This window comes from Archocentrus centrarchus, unplaced genomic scaffold, assembly GCF_007364275.1.
Source record: "Archocentrus centrarchus isolate MPI-CPG fArcCen1 unplaced genomic scaffold, fArcCen1 scaffold_29_ctg1, whole genome shotgun sequence".
Classification (NCBI taxonomy): domain Eukaryota; kingdom Metazoa; phylum Chordata; class Actinopteri; order Cichliformes; family Cichlidae; genus Archocentrus; species Archocentrus centrarchus.
This window is the reverse complement of record NW_022060258.1, coordinates 30,260-52,972: the sequence shown is the minus strand read 5'-3', so window position 1 is coordinate 52,972 and position 22,713 is coordinate 30,260. Positions and strand designations below refer to the sequence as shown.

Here is a 22,713-nt window from a genome sequence, read left to right as displayed (position 1 = left end):
AAGGTTTTGCTGATATCTCTTATGTACATCCATGTATAGCAAAATAAAAGTTTATACATTTTCGTATTCCATCTGCCTTGGTAGGCTTTAAATGTCATTAATGCATGTGAACATTCACTGAACGTTTATAGCAGCGTTCATGGGATGTTGTCTGAATGTTCATGCTAGCTGGGAAGCCACTGCACAGGAGAGGATGATGGTGTGACAGACTTTTTGTTACAGGGAATTAGACTGAAAACTGAGTATGCTTTTCAATGAAAATAATGCTTGTGGTGTCACCAAAATCAAGATATAGCCTTTGTTTATCTCCCTCAGTCCACTAAAGTTCAGGGTTCACAAAAAAACTCCATGACAAAGGCTCACAGACAGAAGCTCACAGACAGAAGCTCACAGCCTTATTGGAAAAAGTGACAAAAGCTGAAAACTTCCAAAAATATATTTCCAACTAGATAATTCAAATTTATAAATTAGAATGATTTCTTGTGAGATTAGTCTTGTTTGAATGTTTCACTGTAGAAATAAAAATATGTTGGTTACAACTTGTGTCGACTACACCTACTGAGGGAGACTGAGGTCCTTCGGTGTCTGCAGGACTCTGTTAAAGACCTTTTATGACACAGTGGTAGCATCTGCCCTTTTCTATGCAGTGGCCTGCTGGGGGGGTGGATGCACTGAAAGGGACAGGAGCAGGATCGACAAACTGGTGCGGAGGTCTAGCTCTGTGCTGGGATGTCCTCTGAGCCTGTGATGGTGATGGGTGGGAGGAGGATGTTAGCTAAGCTGACATCCATCATGGACAACCCCCATCACCCTCTGCATGAGACCGTGGGTGAGCTGAGCAGCTCCTTCAGTCAGAGACCAAAACACCCTCGCTGCGGGAAGGAGCGCTTTTGCAGGTCAATGATCCCAACAGCAGTTAGACTGTATAACGCATCATAATGTCTTGAGTCACTTGGACACTTTACCTCCTCTGCCATCACTTTATCCATACAGTCCAGATACATTTTATTTATTACACCTCACCCATATAATGCATACCGTGTATGCTGTGTACCTTACCGGCTACAAATGTATATAATGTTTTGATATCTGTATATAGTGTTTTGATGTGTGTGTATATGTACATGTGTGTATTGACATTGATATATATAAATTTTATGTATATAGTGCTTATGTATATGTGTATAGTGTTTTTTTTCTATTTTATTTTATTCTATTCTATTTTTAGTTCATTTGGTTTTACTCATCCTTTACATTTTTCTCTGTACTGAGCTGCTGTAATGCGCAAATTTCCCCGTCGTGGATCATTAAACTTTTATCTTATCTTATCTTATCTTATCTTATCGTATATATAGGATAAACATGACTTACTGGACATAAAGGCAATTTGCATGCAATTTGTGGCTGCAAATGAGAGGCGGAAAGGGCCTAGGCCAATGTTTTTTAACCCTTTGAGTGCTCTGACACCTGTTTTGTCCAATTATTAAATGCAGGCTGTAAAGTGCAACAGCACACTGTGTTGTCAGTGAGGGCACACAGCTTGTCTATTAAATGTGAGAGATATCACTTTTATTTATTTCTGTTGGTATTTTTATTTTGAATTGATATTTATTTTTATTTATTAGATTTTGTTGGCCAAACAAACAGAGTTTCAAACTGTATGCATATTTAATAGACATTTTTACTTAAGGTTGATATTAAAAAGTGAATTATTTGTTCATTACATATATTTGTGAGGGTTCTTTCATGTCAGAACGGTGTTTATTAAAGAACCAGGTTCTATTGCCAGTCAAACTACATAAATGCATTTTTGACCAATATTAAATGTTTTCAACCAATAAAACATATCAAACTTTGCACTTGTGTGTACTACTAAATTATTTTTGTGCTACTGAAATATTTAGCTTGCTAGTACCAGTGCGACCACCTGATAAAGTAAGCATACAGCCCTGGAATGACATGGTCATTAAGCTTGATAAAGACTCAATACATTTTGTTTGGTGGTTTGCCCACGTCTTACCATTATAAAACATATACATACGTAAATTATACATTGCAATAATGTAGGTGTACAAAACACTATTTTTCCTTGAAACATTTGAAAAAGAAGAAAGTAAAAGATCAAATAGCATTTTTATGCTTTGCCCTGAGTATATACGGAACCTGTCAGGTTACTGATATGTGTCCCCCCCAATAGTAAACTAATTCCTACACCTTTGGTTAGCCATCACCAGTTTGTCCGTCTGTATCTGGAAGTCCCACAGGCTCTTACCTTCATCATTCTCAACCACCCTTGGGGGCATATCCCATTTTGACCTCGGACTTCCAGGTCATACTCCGCACAGATTTTTCTGTATACTATGCCAGCCACTTGATTATGGTGTTCCGTGTATGCCCTGCCTGCTAGCATCTTGCACGCTGTTATATGCTGGATTTTCTTAAGAGCATTTCTGCACAGCCTGCCACCTGGGGTCTTGCCTTGTTTGGTAGACTCCAGCCTTAACCAATCTTGTGCTTAGAGCTTGTTCCTGTGCTGTTATGATTAGTGCCTCTGTGTCTAATCTGTGTCTAATCTGACTACATTTTTTGGTTACTATTTTTTTGGTTACTATTTGCAGTGCTGTAATCAGATTAAAGTTACTTATCCAAACATTGGAGTCGCAGCATGGCAAAGCAGAGCTGTGGCTAATGAAGGAGGCCCCCCCAGCACCTAAACAAGAAAAGCCTAGATTCGGTGCAAACCAGTAAGTGGGGGAGAGATGAAGAAGTTTGTCGGACAGTATGAAGTAGAGGACATGCTGCCCTTAAACATGGTTGACCCGTCTTCGTTCCATGGTTGTCATTTTCATGTTTGAGGCAGCAGAGGATGCTGCCAGTGTGTGCCAAAAGTGATCATCTGTCATCTGTGGGGTGGCTGTAGCTCAGTAGGTAGAGCAGGGTCACCTACTGATTGGAAGGTCAGTGGTTCAATTCCTGGCTACTGCAGGCTGCGTGCCAATGTATCCTTGGCAAGATACTTAACCCCAAGTTGCTCTCCGACCGTTCCGTCGGAGTATGAATGTGAGTGAATGTTAGACGATTAAAGCACTTAGCTTAATTAATTAATTAATCATGGAAGTGCTTGTATGAATGTGTGTGCATGGGGGTAAATGTGAACGTGTTGTGTAAGCGCTTTGAGTGCTCATATCTGAGTAGAAAAGCGGTGTATAAGAACTAGTCCATTTACCATAAAGCGTTTTTCGGTATGTGCCAAAAAATGATTGCCTGTATTTAAACCACTGTAAAGGACTTGTTAACCTATAATCTGTGAAACATGCACCAAACATATCTCTCATGAATGATATCAAGTCATTTTGAGTGAGAAACACTGTAGAAGCTACAATCAGTTTTTGGGAAATTTACTTTACAGTGGCTTGCAAAAGTATTCATACCCACACATTTAAATCTCTATTAAAAACACATTTCTTTTCCTTGGCATTTGGCTGCAGTGCTACCTCCTTTTAGATGATTGTTTTATGGTATTTTATGGTACTTGTTTTAAAACGTTTTAATTTTTAATTTTCTTATGTTATTTATTGTTCTTAATGTTTTTATTTATTTATTTTTATTTTATTATTTTATTTATTTATTTATATATTTTTATTTTTATTTAGTATAGTCCTTGGGGTTACAGATCTTGTACAGCACTTTGGTCAACGTCGTTGTTTTAAATGTGCTTTATAAATAAACTTGACTTGACTTGACCCCTTGAAACTTTTCCATATTTTGTCACATTACAAACTACAAACATAAATATATTTCACATATTCATGTGTTAGAATGGCCCAGTCAAAGTCCAGACCTAAACCCAATTGAGAATTTGTGGCAAGATCTGAAAACTGCTGTTCACAAATGCTCTCCATCTAATCTGACTGAGCTTTAGCTGTTTTGCAAAGAAGAATGGGCAAAAATTTCAGTCACTAGATGTGCAAAGCTGGTGGAGACACACCCTAAAAGACTTGGCACTGTAATTGCAGCAAAAGGTGGTTCCACAAAGTATTGACTCAGGGGGGCTGAATATTTTTACACACTGCACTTTTCAGTTTTTTATTTGTAAAAAATGTTTTGAATCATGTACAATTTTCTTTCCACTTAACAATTGCATACCACTTTGTGTTGGTCTTTCACATTAAATTCCAGTGAAATATATTTATGTTTGTGGTTGTAATGTGACAAAATATGGAAAAGTTCAAGGGGTATGAATACTTTTGCAAGCCACTGTACATGCATACCTACATAGACACATCCACATATCTGTACACATGCACACATACACACAATCCTGCTGTTGCTTGCAATAGTATGTGTATGTACCTCTGTCATGGAATGTACTCACCAATGAGGGCAAGAAACCCCAACCAAACCCCCCGTGATCTAGAGGCAAACAGGGAAGGACCCAGGGGACCCGGCCCATCCACGGCCCACTAGGAGCTCAGAAGACAGGAGGCCACACACAGGGCCGTATTACCGACCGGGCGAGTGGGGCTGGCGCCCCGGGGCCCATGGATCCAGGGGGCCCAGGGGGGCCCAACAACAATCCAGATACCGATGTCGATGCTGATTGCGATAGAGCCCTCTATTCTAGGATCTTCTTTAGTTGTTCTTCTTTAGTCTATAAGGGTTAACTGAAATGGGCTGGGGGGAGTGACAGCAGTCAGAGGGCCCTCGGCCACAGGACATAGGAACCAGAGGGCCCCTGGGCCATGTCGTACAGCAACCAGAGGGCCCCTAGGCCACAGAGGACGGCAATCAGAGGGCCCCTGGGCCACGGGGGATGGCAAAGGGCCCCTGAACCACGGGATATGGCAACCAGAGGGCCCCTGGGCCACGGGGGACGGCAATCAGAGGGCCCCTGGGCCACGGGGGACGGCTATCAAAGGGCCCCTGAGCCACGGGATATGGCAACCATAGGGCCCCTGGGCCACAGGAAACGGCAATCACAGGGCCCCTGGGCTATGCGGTACGGCGACTAGAGCGCCTAGGGGGACAGCAATCAAAGGGCCCCTGGGCTACAGGATATGGCAACCAGATGGTCCCTGGGCCATGCATTACGAAAACCAGAGGGCCCCTGGGCCACAGAATATGGCAACCAGAGGGCCCCTGAGCCATGATGTATGGCAACCAGAGGGCCCCTGGGCCATGAGGAACGGCAGCCATTGTAAGAGAAAAACCAATATGGATTTTCCAGTGGACTCAGTCCTGCTAAAAATCAGTGAAAGTCGCAATTGGCTCTCTGAAAAGTCGCTTCACCAGATGACATCATGACATTACGTATGATGTCACAGCACCATGCACGCAATGCCAATCTCTAGAAAACGTGTGGGGACGGTTATGTCTGTAGTAGAAGAAGACAGTGCTAGCGGATTTTTACAGATCAGAGCTAATCTGCAGCACTGATTCACCATTAGAAATGCTTCTGACAGCGGCGCAAAGCTACAGTTATGTTGAGAACAATGATTTTTGTCACTTAAAGACGAGCAGCCAGATTCACCAAAAGGTTGCGAAAGTTGCTAAATGTTTTTTTGTCGCTAGGGATGCCCACAGTGCGGACGTTTTTCCTTTCCAAAACCCCGCCACTCCGAACGGGGTTAGGGTTAGGGTAAGGGGGTAGGGATATGCACCCCCGGTTTCGGGTTTCGGAGTAGCGGGGTTTCGTAATGGAGAGGTGTAACCCCCACAAGTCACTAAATCTAACGGCAAAGTTTCTCAATTGACAACACCTGCTTCGTGACCACAACGTATCCTGGCCTAACGCTGGCCCCAGTAGAGAGCTAGTAGAACTTGTATCTATTTTCTGTGGGAAGTGATTTCGATGGTGATTCACTTGTCATGATACCTATTAGTTGTCTTCGTGGGGGGGTAATAGACAAGTAGACATTCACCTTAGGAACACCAGGTTTTGTACCACTTCACTTTGTAGATTACGCTTCCATATGTCCCACAGTTAAGTGAAAATTGAATCTAATATTCTTAAATCCATTTATCGAAACTTCTATCAATATTATTTTATTAATATCTCACATATCAGATTTAGCCACCAACAATTTGTTTAAAAGCTCATAGACATTTACATAATATTATAACTGTATTGGAATAAATTATATTGTACTTAAAGACTTATGTCATTGAAAGAGCAACTGTATTTTTCAGTGAACAAATTTGGATTTCCAATGTCGATTTTCCAGTGGACTCAGTATTGTTAAGAAAATCACAGAAAGTTGTTATTGACTCTCTCAAAAGTCGCTAGAAGTCGACAGATAAAGTCATGACATTATGTATAATGTCACAGCGTTATAACGGGTGCATGGCTACGACTATCCTACAAGAAGGCAGTGGGATTCATGTTGCTATTGCGACATGCTGCTATGCCGACAATTGATGTCTATTGTCGGCATAGCGATATGTGCCTAACCCAAAACTATTCCTAACCTTAACCATCAGTGAAGAAGTGTCGGAATAGCGACATGTCGACATAGCGTGATGTCGGAATAGGTATTGCTAACCAAGGCAGTGCTAGCAGCTTTTTACAGATCAGAATCAGAATCAGAATCAGAGTCAGAAGGTTTTTATTGCCATATGGGTGAACAGGTTCACAGCATTAGGAAATTGCTGCGGTACTTCGTGCTTACAAAAAAAACAAATAAGTATAAAAACTATAAGACAATATACAAGTATACAAATTGCAAATATACAGAGATATTAGAGCTATAACTATAACACAATATTACAAAATTACAAAATATACAGTGCAGAGACTAATTAAAAGATAAAAGAATGTAAACTATATTCCACTAATATGTACATCAGTGCAATCAGACAGGTGCATAGACATAGGGTCATCAGCGTTTGTGGAGGGTGGTGGTAACAGTCTTAGGGTTATTGTTCATGAGTCCAACAGCAGAGGGGAAGAAACTGTTCTTATGGCGGGAGGTTCTGGTCCGTATGGACCGTAGCCTCCTGCCTGAGGGGAGAGGGTCAAAAAGTCTGTGCTCAGGGTGAGAGTGGTCGGCTGTGATCCGACCTGCACGCCCCAGTGTCCTGGAGGTGTACAGGTCCTGGAGAGATGGGAGGTTACAGCCAATCACCTTCTCAGCAGAGTGCACAACGCGCTGTAGTCTCTGTTTGTCCTAGTGGTGGCTCCAGCGTACCACACAGTGATGGAGGAGGTAAGGATGGACTCGATGATAGCAGTATAGAACTGCACCATGGTCCTTGCTGGCAAGTTGAATTTCTTCAACTGCCGCAGGAAGTACATCCTCTGCTGGGCCTTTTTGACGACAGAGGTGATGGTGGGCTCCCACTTGAGGTCCTGGGTGATGGTAGTTCCCAGGAAGCGAAAAGAGTCCACTGTGGTGATGGGGTGTCAGTCAGGATGATGGAGGGTAGAGGGGCTGTGTGCTTCTTAAAGTCCACTATAATCTCCACTGTCTTCTGGGCGTTCAGTACCAGGTTATTGTGGCTGCACCAGGACACCAGACGTTTGACCTCCATCCTGTAGGCCGACTCGTCCCCGTCTGAGATGAGTCCGATGAGAGTCATGTCGTCTGCAAACTTAATAAGCTTGACAGACTGGTGGTCAGAGGTGCAGCAGTTGGTATACAGGGAGAAGAGCAGAGGAGAGAGGACACAGCCCTGAGGAGTGCCAGTGCTGATGGTCCGGGAGTCCGAGACATTCTTCCCCAGCCTCACGTGCTGCTTCCTGTTCATCAGGAAGTCAATGATCCACCTGCAGATGGGATCTGGCACGTTCATCTGGGACAGCTTGTCTTGGAGGAGATCAGGGATGATGGTGTTGAAGGCAGAGCTGAAGTCCACAAACAGGATCCTGGCGTAGGTTCCCTGGGAGAGCTAATCTGAGCTAATCTGCTGCCCTATTTCTCCATTAGAATGGCTTCTGACAGTGGTGCAGGGCTACAGTTGTGTTGAAAAATAATGCTTTTGTCACTTAAAAGACAAGTAGCCAGATTCGCCATAAAATCGCCAAAGTCAATAGATGGTTTCTTTTATCGCTAGAGATGCGCACAAGTTACTAGACCTAGCAACACTGTCGCTTTGTGACCACCGCATATCCTGGGCCTAACGCTGGCCCCAGTAGAGAGCTAGCAGAACTTGTATCTATATTCTGTGGGAAGTGATTTCGCTCCTGCTCAATATTGTTTGCACACAAAATGACATGGTGATTCACTTGTCATTATAACCTATTAGTTCTCTTCGGGGAGAGTAATACACCAGTAGATATTCACCTTAAGAACACAAGGTTTTGTACCTCTCAACTTTGCAGATTTCGCTTGCATATGTCCATATGAACAAATTTGGATGTCCAATATGGATTTTCCTGTGGAAATCACAGAAAGTCACTATTGGCTCTCTGAAAAATCGCCAGATGACGTCATGACGTGACATATGACGGCAAAGCGTCATACACAACGCTCATCTCTAGAAAACGCGCATGCATGGCTGCGTTCATAATGCAAAAGGGCAATGCTAGCAATTTTTAAAGATTAGAGCTAATCTGCAGCACTATTTCACCATGAGAAACACTTCTGATAGCAGCACAGAGTTACATTATGCTGAAAAACAATGACTATGCCGGGTGCATGTCGCTATTGCCATTGATTTCTATTGTCGGCATAGCGGTATGTTTTGGTTTTGTTTATTACTGACACACTGTTTAATTAAATGTGCCTAACCCAAAACTATTCCTAACCTTAACCGTCAATAAAGGCATATGCCTTACCCTAAAACTATTCCTAACCCTAACCGTCAGTAAAGGCAAATATTATTACATTAGTTGTCGGAATAGCGGCATGTCGGGATAGCGAGAATCAACGGACAATGCCACTGAAAAGATGAGTTGAGTCATCAGCTGACCAAAAGTTGCCAAAGGCACTACACGACATTTTTAGTCGCCAGGGACCATCAAAAGTCACTGAATTGGCCACAAGTAGTGGACTGAAAGAAGGGGCGGAGACTTTGGCTCTGTCTCTATATATATAACCCCCTGCATCACTTCTGTTCACTCAGAACTTGACCTTGGCTTACTGCTTGACAAATTGCTTTGCATTCAACCTGTGCAACATCACTTGTTTAGTTGTAATAATCAACAGCCTTTTTAAAGGCTTGCATTCATTTGTATCATATTATATTAAGCTATACTATATCATTATACGTATAGTTTAATATTCAACAGCCTTTTAAAGGCTTGTATACATTTATATTATATTGTATTATATTATATCATACTATATCATCATATGTAGTTTAATATTCAACAGCCTTTTTAAAGGCTTGTATACATTTATATTTTATTATTGTGTACTATATCACATTATACTATATCACATTATACGCATATCACATTACACCTTTAAAGGTTAAAAGCCTACCTTAAAAGGCTAGTGTATTTCGTGTTTAAATATAACACCTTCCGAACTTTAAGGAGTGTTGTATTGTATTTGGCCATTCTCTGGCAACTTCATTTAGTGAATTTAGCGACATTGCCTATTAGTTTTGATATGTAAACAACAGCTACTTTCTGCCTTTAAGCTTCACACTGCAACTTTTGGCCATCTTTAATAACTAAAAAGCTGATAAGCGACTTTTTCCCATTTTAATCATTTCATCATATTCTGTTCTGTCTTAGGAAGTCTTACACGGTTGAGATATTACCTTTATCTAGCTTCTGCCCTTAATCATATATCGTGTTGTCATCAAGTGACTTTTCACAGCGCCCGGGGCGTCTTGGGTTTTTGTTTGTCTTGTTTTTTTTTTTGTTTTTTTTTTTGCAACTGTCATTAATAGTAGGCCTGTGGATTGCAAACAAAAAAGTGGCGCTTCAAAGCGAAGAGCCAAAAAAAACAGAGGCAAAACAGGCTGACTTCTTAAAAAAATGTGCCTTCGATTTCTGGCTTTTTTGATAAGCCAAAGGATTCCAATGTTGATACCAATGTTGATAATGTCATCAGAGGTCCGAGTTGCAGCAGTGTCGAGAGCACCACTGATTTGATCATGCCGGAGCCCACACAGATCCAGTCCGGTGTAGACCTGGCCTCTCAGGCTCAGGCTTCAGGGCCACACACAGAGCTCAGTTTCCACCCAGAAGCTGGGGACACCATCTCCAGTCATGGATCTTCTGCTTCATGCTCAAATAATACAGCCATTCCAGACTCGTGTACTCTTACAACAGCAGACTCACTGTCAGACCAGGAGGAGTACACTGAGACCAGTATCCCATTAGCAGCTAGGACCTCAAACTCCTGGTGTGAAACCGTTAATGACCCTGCTTTGTGGCCAAATGCCATTACTGAACAGGCTAAGTCGATTCTGGTTAGTAGAGGAGCAGTTGCTTTTCAAAATCGGAGTGAAAAGTACCCTGCCTCAATTAGAGATATGACCATGGGGGGTGGCACTAGGAGTTTCACAAATTGCTTAGTCAAATGCTGTCTACCTAATGGTCAGTCTGTGGAAAGGCAGTGGCTCCTTTACTCACCTTCCTCTGGTTGCATTTATTGTTTTGCTTGCAAACTGTTCTCAAGTAAGTGCAATGCATTTGTCAATGGGTTTTCTGATTGGAAACATTCTGAGCGTATCGGTGAGCATGAGAGGAATGAGGAGCTTGCATGTTAGCATTACACAGTCGTTCCAAAGACACAGGAAGAATTGATTCTGATCTTATGAAACAAATTGATGCAGAAAGGCAATACTGGCAGGACGTTTTGAGAAGAGTTGTTGCTGTAATTCAGTTTTTGGGAGAGAGGGGCCTTGCTTTCAGGGGAGATGACGAGCAGTTTGGATCACCTCACAATGGTAATTTCTTAGGCATTATCGAACTGTTGGCCAAATTTGACCCTTTTCTAGCTGACCATCTCCAAAGGTTTGGAGGCAAGGGCAAAGGCTCTGTGTCCTATCTCTCATCCACAATCTGTGGGGAATTTATCCACTTAATGGGAGAAAGAACAAAGGAAGCGATTATCAGTGAGATAAAAGAGACCAAATACTTTTCTGTTATCGTTGACTCCACTCCCGATCTTGCACATGTGGACCAACTCACTTTTATTTTCAGATTTGTTGAAGCTGGGGGAGACGTTGTTGAGCGGTTTCTGGGTTTCGAGCCTATTGAGAATCATAGCGGGAGCAATTTGGCTGAGTGTGTTGTTGCAATGGTGGAGAACCTGTGCCTAGACATAAGTAACTGTCGTGGCCAGTCTTACGACAATGCAAGTAATATGTCAGGAAAGTACAATGGAGTTCAATCTCATCTGAAACGCATAAACCCATTGATTTGTTATGTCCCCTGTGCTGCGCATTCATTGAATTTAGTTGGTGTCAATGCTGTTGACAGTAGCCCAGAAGCTGGGCGTTTCTTTGACTTCCTGCAATCTTTGTACACATTTTGTGCCTCTTCAACACACAGGTGGGGAAAGGTTTTCAGAAATACAAATGTGAAACTCACACTGAAGTCCTTGTCAGGCACTCGCTGGAGTGCAAGAGCTGAATCAACAAATGCTCTGTGGAAATATTATGCACAACTGAGAGATTCACTGAACAATATTTCCAAAGATCCACAGGAGAAACGTGACACTAGAAGTGAGGCCTCTGCACTTTGTGGCAAGCTGGACACCCTAGAGATAGCTGTCATGGCATACTTTTGGGATACAATACTGCAGCGGTTCCAAGCCACAAGCCTGCAGTTACAGAAGCCTAACATCAACATAAATACGGCAACACAGCTTCTCAGTTCTCTTTGTGATTTTGTGGCAGCTCAGAGAGACAATTTTGCTCATTTTGAAAGATCAGCCTTAAGTGTTACTGATTCAGTCTCCCAAGACTACAGACATGATCTCCAGCGCACAAAGAAGCGCAAACATATGGCTGATGAAAGTGCAGAGCCAGATGTTAAATTAGGTGGAAAAGAAAAGTTTCGAATTGAAACGTTCAATGTTCTAATTGACAAGCTTGTGTCCTGTCTTGACCATCGGTTAACTGCATACACACACTTGACCAATCTTTTTCATGTTCTTTTCATGCCTGATAATATGTCAATCAGTGAGCTCACTTCAAGGGCCGAAGCACTTGCTGCAGCATATCCCACTGATCTAACCATGAGCCTGGCAGATGAACTTGTTCAATTCAAATCATTCATTCCAAAAGAACAAAGATGCCCAAATACAATGCTAAAGACTGTGGTAAATTTGGATTTGCAGTCCACTTTTCCAAGTCTTTACATCGCACTTCGACTGTTCTTGACTCTGTGAAGGGGAACGGTCATTCTCCAGAATGGCTCGAATAAAAAATGAGCTCAGGATGAAAATGACCCAAAATCGTCTGAACTCCCTCTCACTTCTTGCAATTGAATCACACTTTGTGCAACAGCTGAACTTTGATGAGTTGGTAGATGATTTTGCAGGAAGGAAGAGCAGAAAGAGACTTTTGTAGGGGAGTGTGTGTCGGGGTGGGGGGGTGGGGGGGGTGGGTTGGTATGGGCTCGGAGCGGGAGGGGGGGAGGGGGGGCCCTTGCAATCTCCTTGCCCCGGGGCCCAGACCCACCTTAATCCGGGCCTGGCCACACATCCCGACAGCAACCATGCGCACACCCCAGAGGGGCAAGAAGGGAGACCCCAGACGAAGTCCCCACGGTAAAAGGGCAAGAGACCCAAGACCCTATGTGTGTGTGTGTGTGATGTAATGGGAGGAGGGGAATGATATATATGACCGAGAGGTAGAGAACTACCCCCGGAAGAAGAGAGCCAGCAAACTACTGGCTCACTAAACACCCCAGTTCCCTACACCCAACCACAGTGCAGGGAAGGCAGGTCCAGGGCCTGAAGTGGCCACACCCCCAGGGCACCACTGCGCCCAAGGCCGGCATCCACAGCCCACACCACAGACAAGCACGATATAAAAACACACACCCCCACACACATACAAAAGACAACAAATATCTCACACACACAGACACACACACACAGTGGTCCTGAGTTCAGAACCAACCGGCACCCTGTGGGAAACTACTGCAACTTCACCTGAGTGACCCATCCCCCTCACAGGATGCGCGGGCACCCCAGAATCCCAGAATGCCAGCCACACATCTCGACACGGGCCAACCCACCCCACTCGGGCTACCCCGGGAACCAGGGCCGGGCACCAGGGCCTCAGACCCCGCAGCACCCACCCCCACAGGCACCTCAGCCCCACACCCCAAGACCATTAGAGCACCTGTCCAAGCCCCCACCACCAACAACCAGGGCCCGCACAGAGAAACCACAAAATGGCAGTCACTGTCTCCAGTCCAAGAGCCATCAGACACCCAAATCCCCCGGCCCACCCCCAGCCACCTAACGGGCACACCGCAAGGCAAGACAGCCGATCACCCCCACTAGGTGATGGAGTTGATCAGTGGAGACCAGAGAGATTCAAATTTGTCCAACTGGTTTTTAGAGGTGGCAGACATTCTTTCCAGACTAATGTGCTTTAAAAGTACGTTCTATAGTGAGTAATACACAAATCATTTTTGGATTTCCAATTTATGAGGATAGCTTTCTTAGCAATGCATAAGGCAGTAAGAACTATGTACGATATATTTGCTTCTATGTTTAATTCACCCACATCACCTAAAATGCACAGTTTTGGTGATGCTGGGATACCGCAATTAAAACATGTGTATAAGTCTTCACATATCCTCTGCCAGAATCTCTTAACAGGTGTAAAAGACCATATAGCATGTATATAGTTCTCAGCATGATTGCCTGAACAGTGGGTGCATATATTTGTGTCTCTGAGGCCCATTTGGAACATCCTGTGTAACTAAGTTACTTCTTAAAGTAGTAATCAGTAATTAACAATTGGATTACTTTTTCAATGTAACTATGCTATCACTGCCTGTCACTGATATCAAATAACTGTCACTAGTTGTCTTTTGCAATGTTAAGTGTGTGCTCAAATATGGGACTCTACAGGAGTGTTTGAATTTGTTTTCTTCATGTTTTAACTGGCCTATGTATCTCTATGAAATTACAGATCCCAATTCATTTTTATGATAAAAAGGCCAGTGAAAATTTCAAATCTTTAATAGTTTTTGAGATGTTCATGTTCAAACATTGCCTCTAATTTATTTCAATGTGCAGAAAAACATGCTTGAAGTAGCCTGTTTTTAAAAAAAATAATAGTATTTGATATAAGAAGCTACATTTTATCCAAGTCCAAATCCTTATGCAAAGCAGAGATGGTTGAGCATAATAAGGCCCACGTTGATTTAAGATGGAATGACCCAAAAGGATAACATGACAGATCCAAAAATGAAAAAAACAGGACTAAGCATTAAATCTTTTTTACTAACAGGATTAAGCACTGAGACTTCAGCTACTAATGCTACCTCTAAAATATGACCATACTAAACCCTACATTATAAACTTTATACACCCAAAACACATCTGTCAACTTACCCAACAGATACACAAACAAAGTCCAAAATGTTCCAGCAGTTTCTTAAGTATGCGTCTGCATGAAAAAGAAATCCATAGGCAACAATCTTCAGAAAACACTCAACAGAGAATATGATGAGGAAGATGTACTCCAGGCTTTCCTGTAAAAGGACAATAAGAGTTTGATTTGAATATGGTAAAGTAACCTAAAGTAGCTTCCAGTAGTGTTAGTCTGTGCATATTTTTTGGCTTGATTTTCTTGACATTTTCATATAGCATACAAATGGAAATAAACAGTATCATATATTAAGTAATAAAGTCTTTTGTTGCTGTATGAGTGTCTTTCTCCACTCAGAGTACTGGATGAGTATTTATATCATCTCCCCTGTTCTTGTTTCATAAAACTTCATTATAATTTTATGTCACATGTCACACTAATCTACTTGTCTATTCCTGTCACTTAAAACTCACACACCACTGGAATATTTATGGCCTCTCCTGTTTCAGCAGAGACATGTATGAAATGTTTGTTTCTGTTTTAATGTATTCGCTCTGCCTGTGCTTGTCAGTGATAATAAATTGATATTTGAACCTCATACTGTCCCTGTATATAAACGAAAGAGTTAAAATTTACTAATGAAAGAAAACAGTCACTACAAATTGAAACTCAGTTCTTAATCAGAGCTTGTGTTCACAACACATCTAAAGAAAAAGAAAACCCTGAATTTATTTTAGGCTTAACATTTTGGGTCTTAGGTAAGGTATAGCTATTGTTTTCTGTTTTCTGTCTGTCTATTGTTCATTTAACAAAAAGCAAAACATATTAAAGCCACAAGCGGTGATGATTGGGCCCTTGCACCCAGCGCACGTCAACCCGTGGCGCGCTCAAGCCATGCTGCCCTCATAGTTTTTTTTGATCGTGACGGTGTACAAAAAGTCATTGACGTTTTTGATCACGATGATGTCAGGAATGTTGAAGCAAATTTTTATGCATTTCACAGAAACTAATTCAGAGAAACTAATTCTGTGGACCATCATACAAATTTTCATTTGCTTCTGTAGGGGGCGCTATTACACCTATTGCCTTGAATCCATAGTTTTGAGTTATTACATTTTTAGACTGATCGGGCAAAACATGTGAACGAATGCACAAACAATTTTGTGGCAAGGGAGAAAAACGAAGGCCAAATTCAACAGCCTGGTGTGACGAGGCCATTGAATATTCTACAAAACCATGAATAACTTTTGATGGGCTACTTGTTTAAATGATCAGGAGCCATTTTGGTCTCACTGGGTGAAATGCCCTAGGAGGAGATGATTTAAATAGCAGGCCTGAAAATGGCAAAAATTGACACCTTCAATTGAAAATGGCTGACTTTCTGTAGAGTTTCGGGTATGGGTCCAAGAGACTTTTTTATACGTCTTAGGATGTTACATGAGCTGGCACAATTTCATATATGTAGATAAATTGTAGCTCCGGGGCTATGCAAAAAAAACATTTATATTTCATGATATTTCCAGGTCCCACTAGGTGGCGCTCTAACGTTTATGGACTTTATGCATATCATTGTGTTCAGGGCTGAGGCTTGTCAAACCACTAAAGTTTGATGCAGATTGGACAATGTGGCTTTGAGTTACTGCCATTTTTGTCTTCTTGGCGAAATGTTGAAATTTGCCATCCTGCCAGGGTCACGCCCTTTGGCGAAAACTCACAGTTTTGAAAAAAATGTAAGGCCAACTCCTTAAGGCTTTTCAGGGGAAATTTGAGATGGTTCTGCTCAACCACCTTGGAGCTTTACCTCAAAGTGTAAAACATGACATTTCCTGTACCCACTAGGTGGCGCTGTGACTGTCAGTAAATATTATAATATGTATGGGTTCATCCTACCAAGAGGTTTGATCCAGATTGGACAATGTAGGTTTGAATGCGAAGCAGTCAAAATTTCCTGGTGAATGATCGAAATTCACAGTGGTGTCAAGGCCACACCCCCTGGTGAAAACTCACCAGTTTTACAATTTAGATTCCCCCTGGTGTGTAGATAAGACAAACCAAGTATGAAGTTGATAACATCCAAAACCTATGAGTTATTAGAGAACGTATGAGGGCAAGAAATCACTAAAGTTACCCATTTAATTCAAAATGGTGGACTTCCTGCTGGGTTTAGGGCATTGGACCCTGGGTCTTTTTTGTTCATCTGGACATGTTACATACAGTGTATCACACAAGTGAGTACACCCCTCACATGTCTGCATATATTTAAGTATATTTTTTCATGAGACAACAATGACAAAATGACACTTTGACAAAATGAAAAGTAGTCTGTGTGCAGCTTATATAACAGTCTTCATGTAGAGCAACAATTCCTCTTTTCAGATCCTCAGAGAGTTCTTTGCCATGAGGTGCCATGTTGGAACTTTCAGTGACCAGTATGAGAGAGTGTGAGAACTGTACTACAAAGTTGAACACACCTGCTCCCTATGCACACCTGAGACCTAGTAACACTAACGAGTCACATGACATTTTGGAGAGGAAATGACAAGCAGTGCTCAATTTGGACATTTCTCTTAGGGGTGTACTCACTTTTGTTGCTGCTGGTTTACACATTAATGGCTGTATGTTGAGTTATTTTGAGGGAGGAATAAATTTACACTGTTATATAAGCTGTACACAACTACTTTTTATTGTGTCAAAGTGTCATTTTGTCAGTGTTGTCCCATGAAAAGATATACTTAAATACCTGCAGAAATGTGAGGGGTGTACTCACTTTTGTGATACACTGTATGTGTACCAAATTTCATACATGTACATGAAACACAGCAGTGGGAATTGAACTAAAGGTTGCACTGTTGAGCCGTTTTGAAAGGGCCATGGCTGAAACCAATAAAATACTCAAATTTTCACCAGACATAATGTGTGCAAAATTTCAGGAGTTCTTGAGCAGGTTTAGGCCATCAAAAAAGCAATTCATCTGCCTAAATGTCTAAAGCAATTACAATAGGGCTGTCGCACCAGTTGTGCTCAGCCCTCAAAATGTCAGATGTCATTTAAAAGCAAACAAAGAAAGATTCACTTTTTAAACACAAGACATATTTCAGGAAACAACTAATTTCTACAGGTTTGAATTACCTTTTACAGTTGCTTCATAGAATGTACAGCTTTTGAAACAATATACTGACATCTTAACACTGCATAATCATAAAATTTTAAAAATGGTATACTGATAGTTTTTTAAACTTTACTATATTTTATATATTTATTTCACTACTATCAAACAACAAAATAGTTACTAATGTTTATAAATAATTAGTAATGTATCTAACCATCCAGATAATAATCATAGACATAAAAGTATGCAGATGGAGTGGCAGTGACATATTTCATAAGACTGTGAACATGAGTTCCTTGTCTCTCAATCATTAGTTGGCTTTACTAGTTTTCTTTTAGTTTCCCTAGCTGTTTGTTCAGATTTAGGCACCAAAAGTAGATTTGGTAGAAACAAATTGGTATCCAACAACCTATAGCTTACAGGTCTCAGCAGCTCTGACATAAAATACAACTTTCAATTTCACAAAAAAATAACATAATTTTCAATCATATCATCACTAATCAAATGTAAACATTATTCATTGCTGTTTTTGTTAGGAGTAAAGTAATTTTTATAAAGCTTAGTTTATATTTGATTAAAGTTTAATTTATAGTCACTAACTGTTAAAAACATTAATACTGTATAAATCCTTACCAGCCAATTAACCAATCGTTAAAAATTTGGATCATCATTTCATTGTTTTCAGTTCATCATTTAACAAAGGTTACATTATAAATTGTTACAAATTTTCTTAGAAACTATCTAAGAAATATTTTGGGTCTTTGCTGTGCTTCCCAGTTTCAGGACATTCATCCTTTCCATTCTGACCAGTCCCATGTCCCTGCCTCAAAAGCAACCATGTGGCTTGATACATTCCCACCATCCATCACTGCAGGGATAGCACTAGCGTGGTCCCTTAAATGGGGTTTGATAAACTCCATGTTGGCTGCAATATATTTTATTTACTTTTACTCAAGTGCCCTTCTGGCAGCTTCTCACATCTCTAAAGAGGACTTCTGAATGTCTGTTAAAGTGTTGCTCTTCGTCCCCTTCTTTCTTGTTTCTAGTCTTCAATTTGACTAGATGGCCAACTCTAGTCTTTGTATTTGTAAAGGATTGAGATTACAATTACTGAGGCTACTGCAGCTACTTGTATTATACTGATTTAGAAAAGCTTGTATACTCTTGCCATGTGACATTATTCTTAATAGTTTCATCATAGAGTTCCCTGGAATACATGGCGTTTTCTTAACAATGTCCAAGCCATTCACTCGGACTCCAGTCATTTTTAGACATATTTCAAGAATAGTGAAAGCAAACTGAATAAACAAAATTTGGGTTGACACAGCAAATGGCTTGTCTTTTGCATTTGAAATTTGAGTTGTTAACACATTTGCAAAAGAAAAGCATTTAGTGTATAAGAATCATTAAAATTTTGCAAATTTAAAATGAACCACACTGCAAAGTCTGCTAAACATGGGATCTGGCTGAATATTACTGTATTTTGTTTACATTTCCAAAAAACACATTTATTGATGGCAACAATCCAACCACTAGGAAAATCTCACCTACAAAAACCTTTAAAAGCTACCAATGACAGAAAGGGTTAACACTGTCCATCTTGCTGCATATGGGCCTGCCCATACTGAGCCTTATCCTCTAAATAGGCACATGAAGCTTCATAACTGGATTGCAGAGAAAAAAGGTGGAAGAAATGTAGACATTGTCCTTGTGAATGTATTTCTTATGGGCTGGGACTTAAGGGACTTCTTATGATTACCTACTGTTGACAATATTAGACAGCAAATGAGCAAATTACACTAGGTTTCATTGTGTTTGACCATCCACAATCACCATCCAATTAAGATGTCTGACTACAAGTTAATATTTGATGACAAGTAGTAGCGTGTATTGGCAGCAGTGTTTAATAACACCACAAACCATAAACACCCATAAAAGTGGGTTTGATTAAAAACCTATTTAACATATAAACAGATAATTTGAGACTGGCATATATATATATATATATATATATATATATATATATATATATATATATATATATATATATATATATATATATATTTTTTTTTTTTTTTTTTTTTTTTTTTTTTTTTTAAATCATCTTGGTAAACAAATTATATTAAGTTGAAGAAGATATATTGCTGGGCATGAATTTTTTTTTCTCAAATTTTCTGTACTTTCACAGCTACTTTAATAATCTGTAATAAGTAATCACTGTAATCAAAGAATTACTATCAGTCTCACAAGATTTTTACACAAATTTATACACAAACATTGCATGCTAACGCACCAAGTTGCTGTTGGTATTGTTGCTATCTTCCTCAGGCATTGGTAAGTACACGGCCAGGGCCACACAGTTGGTAAAGATGGCCAGTAGGATTATGATTTCAAATGGTCTGAAAGTGTTTTATAGGAAGCTTGCATGCCTATTATTGTACTTCATATATAAATGTTTGGCAATAAAACAAAGGTGCAAATACCCAGAGTCAGACACACATCTCTATGCTACACATAAGCAAAATCAGCTAAAACCACTGTCTGAAACAAAACCAGGCATCCCTCTACTTAGCGACCCTTTAACTAGAGCAGGATACTTCCATTCCACAATACTAATGCACGCTTTGCGGAAGGGATTCTTCAATGTCAAGAAGAGAAGAGAGCGTGCAGGCCTTGGGTTGCCTCCAGTAGCCATGAGCTTCTTTAGCTTCTCCTTCTGTTTTCTCTTCAGAGTTTCTTCATCCATGATGTAGGATGATAGTGGAGGGCTGCTGCCATCAGCCATTGCAGAACAAGAAAGTACTTGTGCTAAGTTTAAATAATTAAAAAAAAAATCCCAAATCTTCTTTTTTTTCCAAAGGCAGTAATCCTTTTAGCAAGGTCTATTCTCAAATGTTGCAAATCATCTTTCTCAAAGTGTCTTTCACTGATGGTTTGACTGAGCTCCCTCTCTTTCTTTGTCTATTTGTAGACTGTCAGCTGTCACCTTGTATTGGGTCACTGAGCAGCTGTTAAAACAAGAGAATAAATATAGACAATGAGTATGACTGTCAAATCCTGGGCACACAAAGCAGAATGCTTGCACAGATATAGCCTGGGTAATATTTTTTTTAGAATTCAGCATTCTAAAATGTGAGGGCAGAAGAAAAAAATATTTAAGAAAATGGAACAAATTAGCAGTACTGCATCTACAGAAATCCCTCACAGGTTACAAGGGTTTTTCCCCGTAGTCTCCTATAAAATTATAAAAAATCAAACCACACATGAACCAATAAGATAGGTGCAAGGGATATGTGGTATAAGACTTGGAAAAAGGGACTTGGGTGGTAAACTGATGAACCAACAAAGACAAAGGGGACAATTCTATATTTAAACCCACAGGGGTCATTTGGATGAGTGTGGGACAGACGATCACAAAATAGGAAAAACACAAGCTCTGGATTGTTTTGGCACATTTATTTATTTATTCTTTTACTTACTTTAATGCTTCAACTCCACCTTTGCCGGTCCCAAGCCCGGATGAGAGAGGAGGAGGGTTGGGTGTCAGGCTAGCAACCCATCCCTCTAAAAACCCAACCGCTACAGAAACGGCAAATGGAAGTAGAAGTTTTTGACAACGCGGCAAGAATTCTGTTTCAAGTGGCATGACGGTGCTGGAAAAAAAAATGGCAACGGTGTCCAGCGCCCGATGAAAGCATTATTCTCAGCCAAAAACATCACAAGAATTGGGACATGGAACGTTCGCACATTAAATCAAAGTGGAAGGATGACTCAACTTTTGAAGAAATTCGACAATTATCAGCTTGACATCCTCGGGGTTAGTGAAGTCAGATGGACGGAAAGTGGCCGAACTATCTGCGGAGGAAAGACGTTCTTGTATTCCTGTCACGAGGAACGACATGAACGTGGCGTCGGTCTTGTTCTGACTAAAGAAGCCATGGAAGTATTCATCGAGTGGAAGCCTATTAACGATTGTATCATCACAACCCGTTTTGGACTCGGACATGCCAAAATGACCATTGTGCAGGCCTATGCGCCAACGGACAGTGCAGAGGATGCTGCAAAGGACGATTTCTACGATCAGTTACAAGATGTGCACAATGACATCCCCAATCACGACTTAAAGATCCTTATTGGAGACTTCAATGCCCAGCTGGGCGGCGATCGACTGGGATTGGAGACCGTGATTGGAGCGTACGCATCTTCTACATGCCTTAGTGACAACGGCGAATGATTGGTGTCATTCTGCGAGTACAATGGGCTGTGCATCAGTAATACGTACTTCCAGCACCGAAGGATCTATAAAAAGACCTGGAGATCACCATATGGGCGCACATCCAATGAGATTGACTTTGTTTGCATCAACCAAAAGTGGAGGTCGGCTCTGCGCGACTTGAGGGCCTATCGGAAAGCAGACATTGGATTTAATCATTATCTAGTCAGAGCAGAAGTTAAACTTAAACTTCGGAGTCAAAGAAAGCTCACACCAAAGAGACCATTTGCAATCAAGAAGCTCAAGGATCTGACCATCGCCAGTGCCTTCACACTGGAACTGCAAAATCGTTTTGAGCTCCTTGGAGAACTTGAAGGTGTGACAGATTTCTGGACTGGCCTCAGGGACGCTACCACAGAGTGTGCCCTAAACATCATTGGAAGACGCAGAGGCAAGAGGAACGAGCAGTGGATCCAAGAAACATCATGTAAGTTGATTGATGAGAAAAATCATGAAGCTCAAAAATGATCAGGCCAAAACTGAGCAAGCCAGAGAGGAAGAGAATCAAAGGTATGCTGAATTGGATTGCCTTGTGAAGAAAAGCTATCGAAAACACAAGAAGGAGTGGTTGGAACGAAAAGGAACTGAAGCTCAGGAAGCAACTGATCGGAATGATTCCAAGACCCTGTACCGCATCGTCAACGAGCTCAGCGGATCGAGGACTAATGCAAATTTCCCAATCAAGGATAAGACCGGGATGCTCCTGACAACCCAAGAAGACCAGAACAAACGATGGGCGGAACACTTCCAGGAGACACTCAATCAGCCAGAGCCCACCACAACTTACAACTTTGAGGTGGAAGACATCCGAGAAGACCTCAGGGTAAACATTTGTGAAATCACCATAGAGGAAGTGAAGAGCGCAATCAAGAGC

General features: G+C 41.1%; 1 protein-coding gene across 1 annotated transcript in view; it reads right to left on the bottom strand.

Moving 5' to 3' along the window:
- The window catches only part of LOC115776226 (dihydropyridine-sensitive L-type skeletal muscle calcium channel subunit alpha-1-like), a 252,673-nt gene extending 232,380 nt beyond the window's left edge, over positions 1 to 20,293 (bottom strand). Inside the window, 3 exon segments of the mRNA XM_030723834.1 lie at positions 14,481 to 14,620; positions 19,860 to 19,965; positions 20,164 to 20,293. Of these exon segments, the coding sequence (XP_030579694.1) occupies positions 14,481 to 14,620; positions 19,860 to 19,965; positions 20,164 to 20,261 (344 nt within the window). The 5' untranslated portion in view covers positions 20,262 to 20,293.
- Positions 20,294 to 22,713: the final 2,420 nt, after the last annotated feature.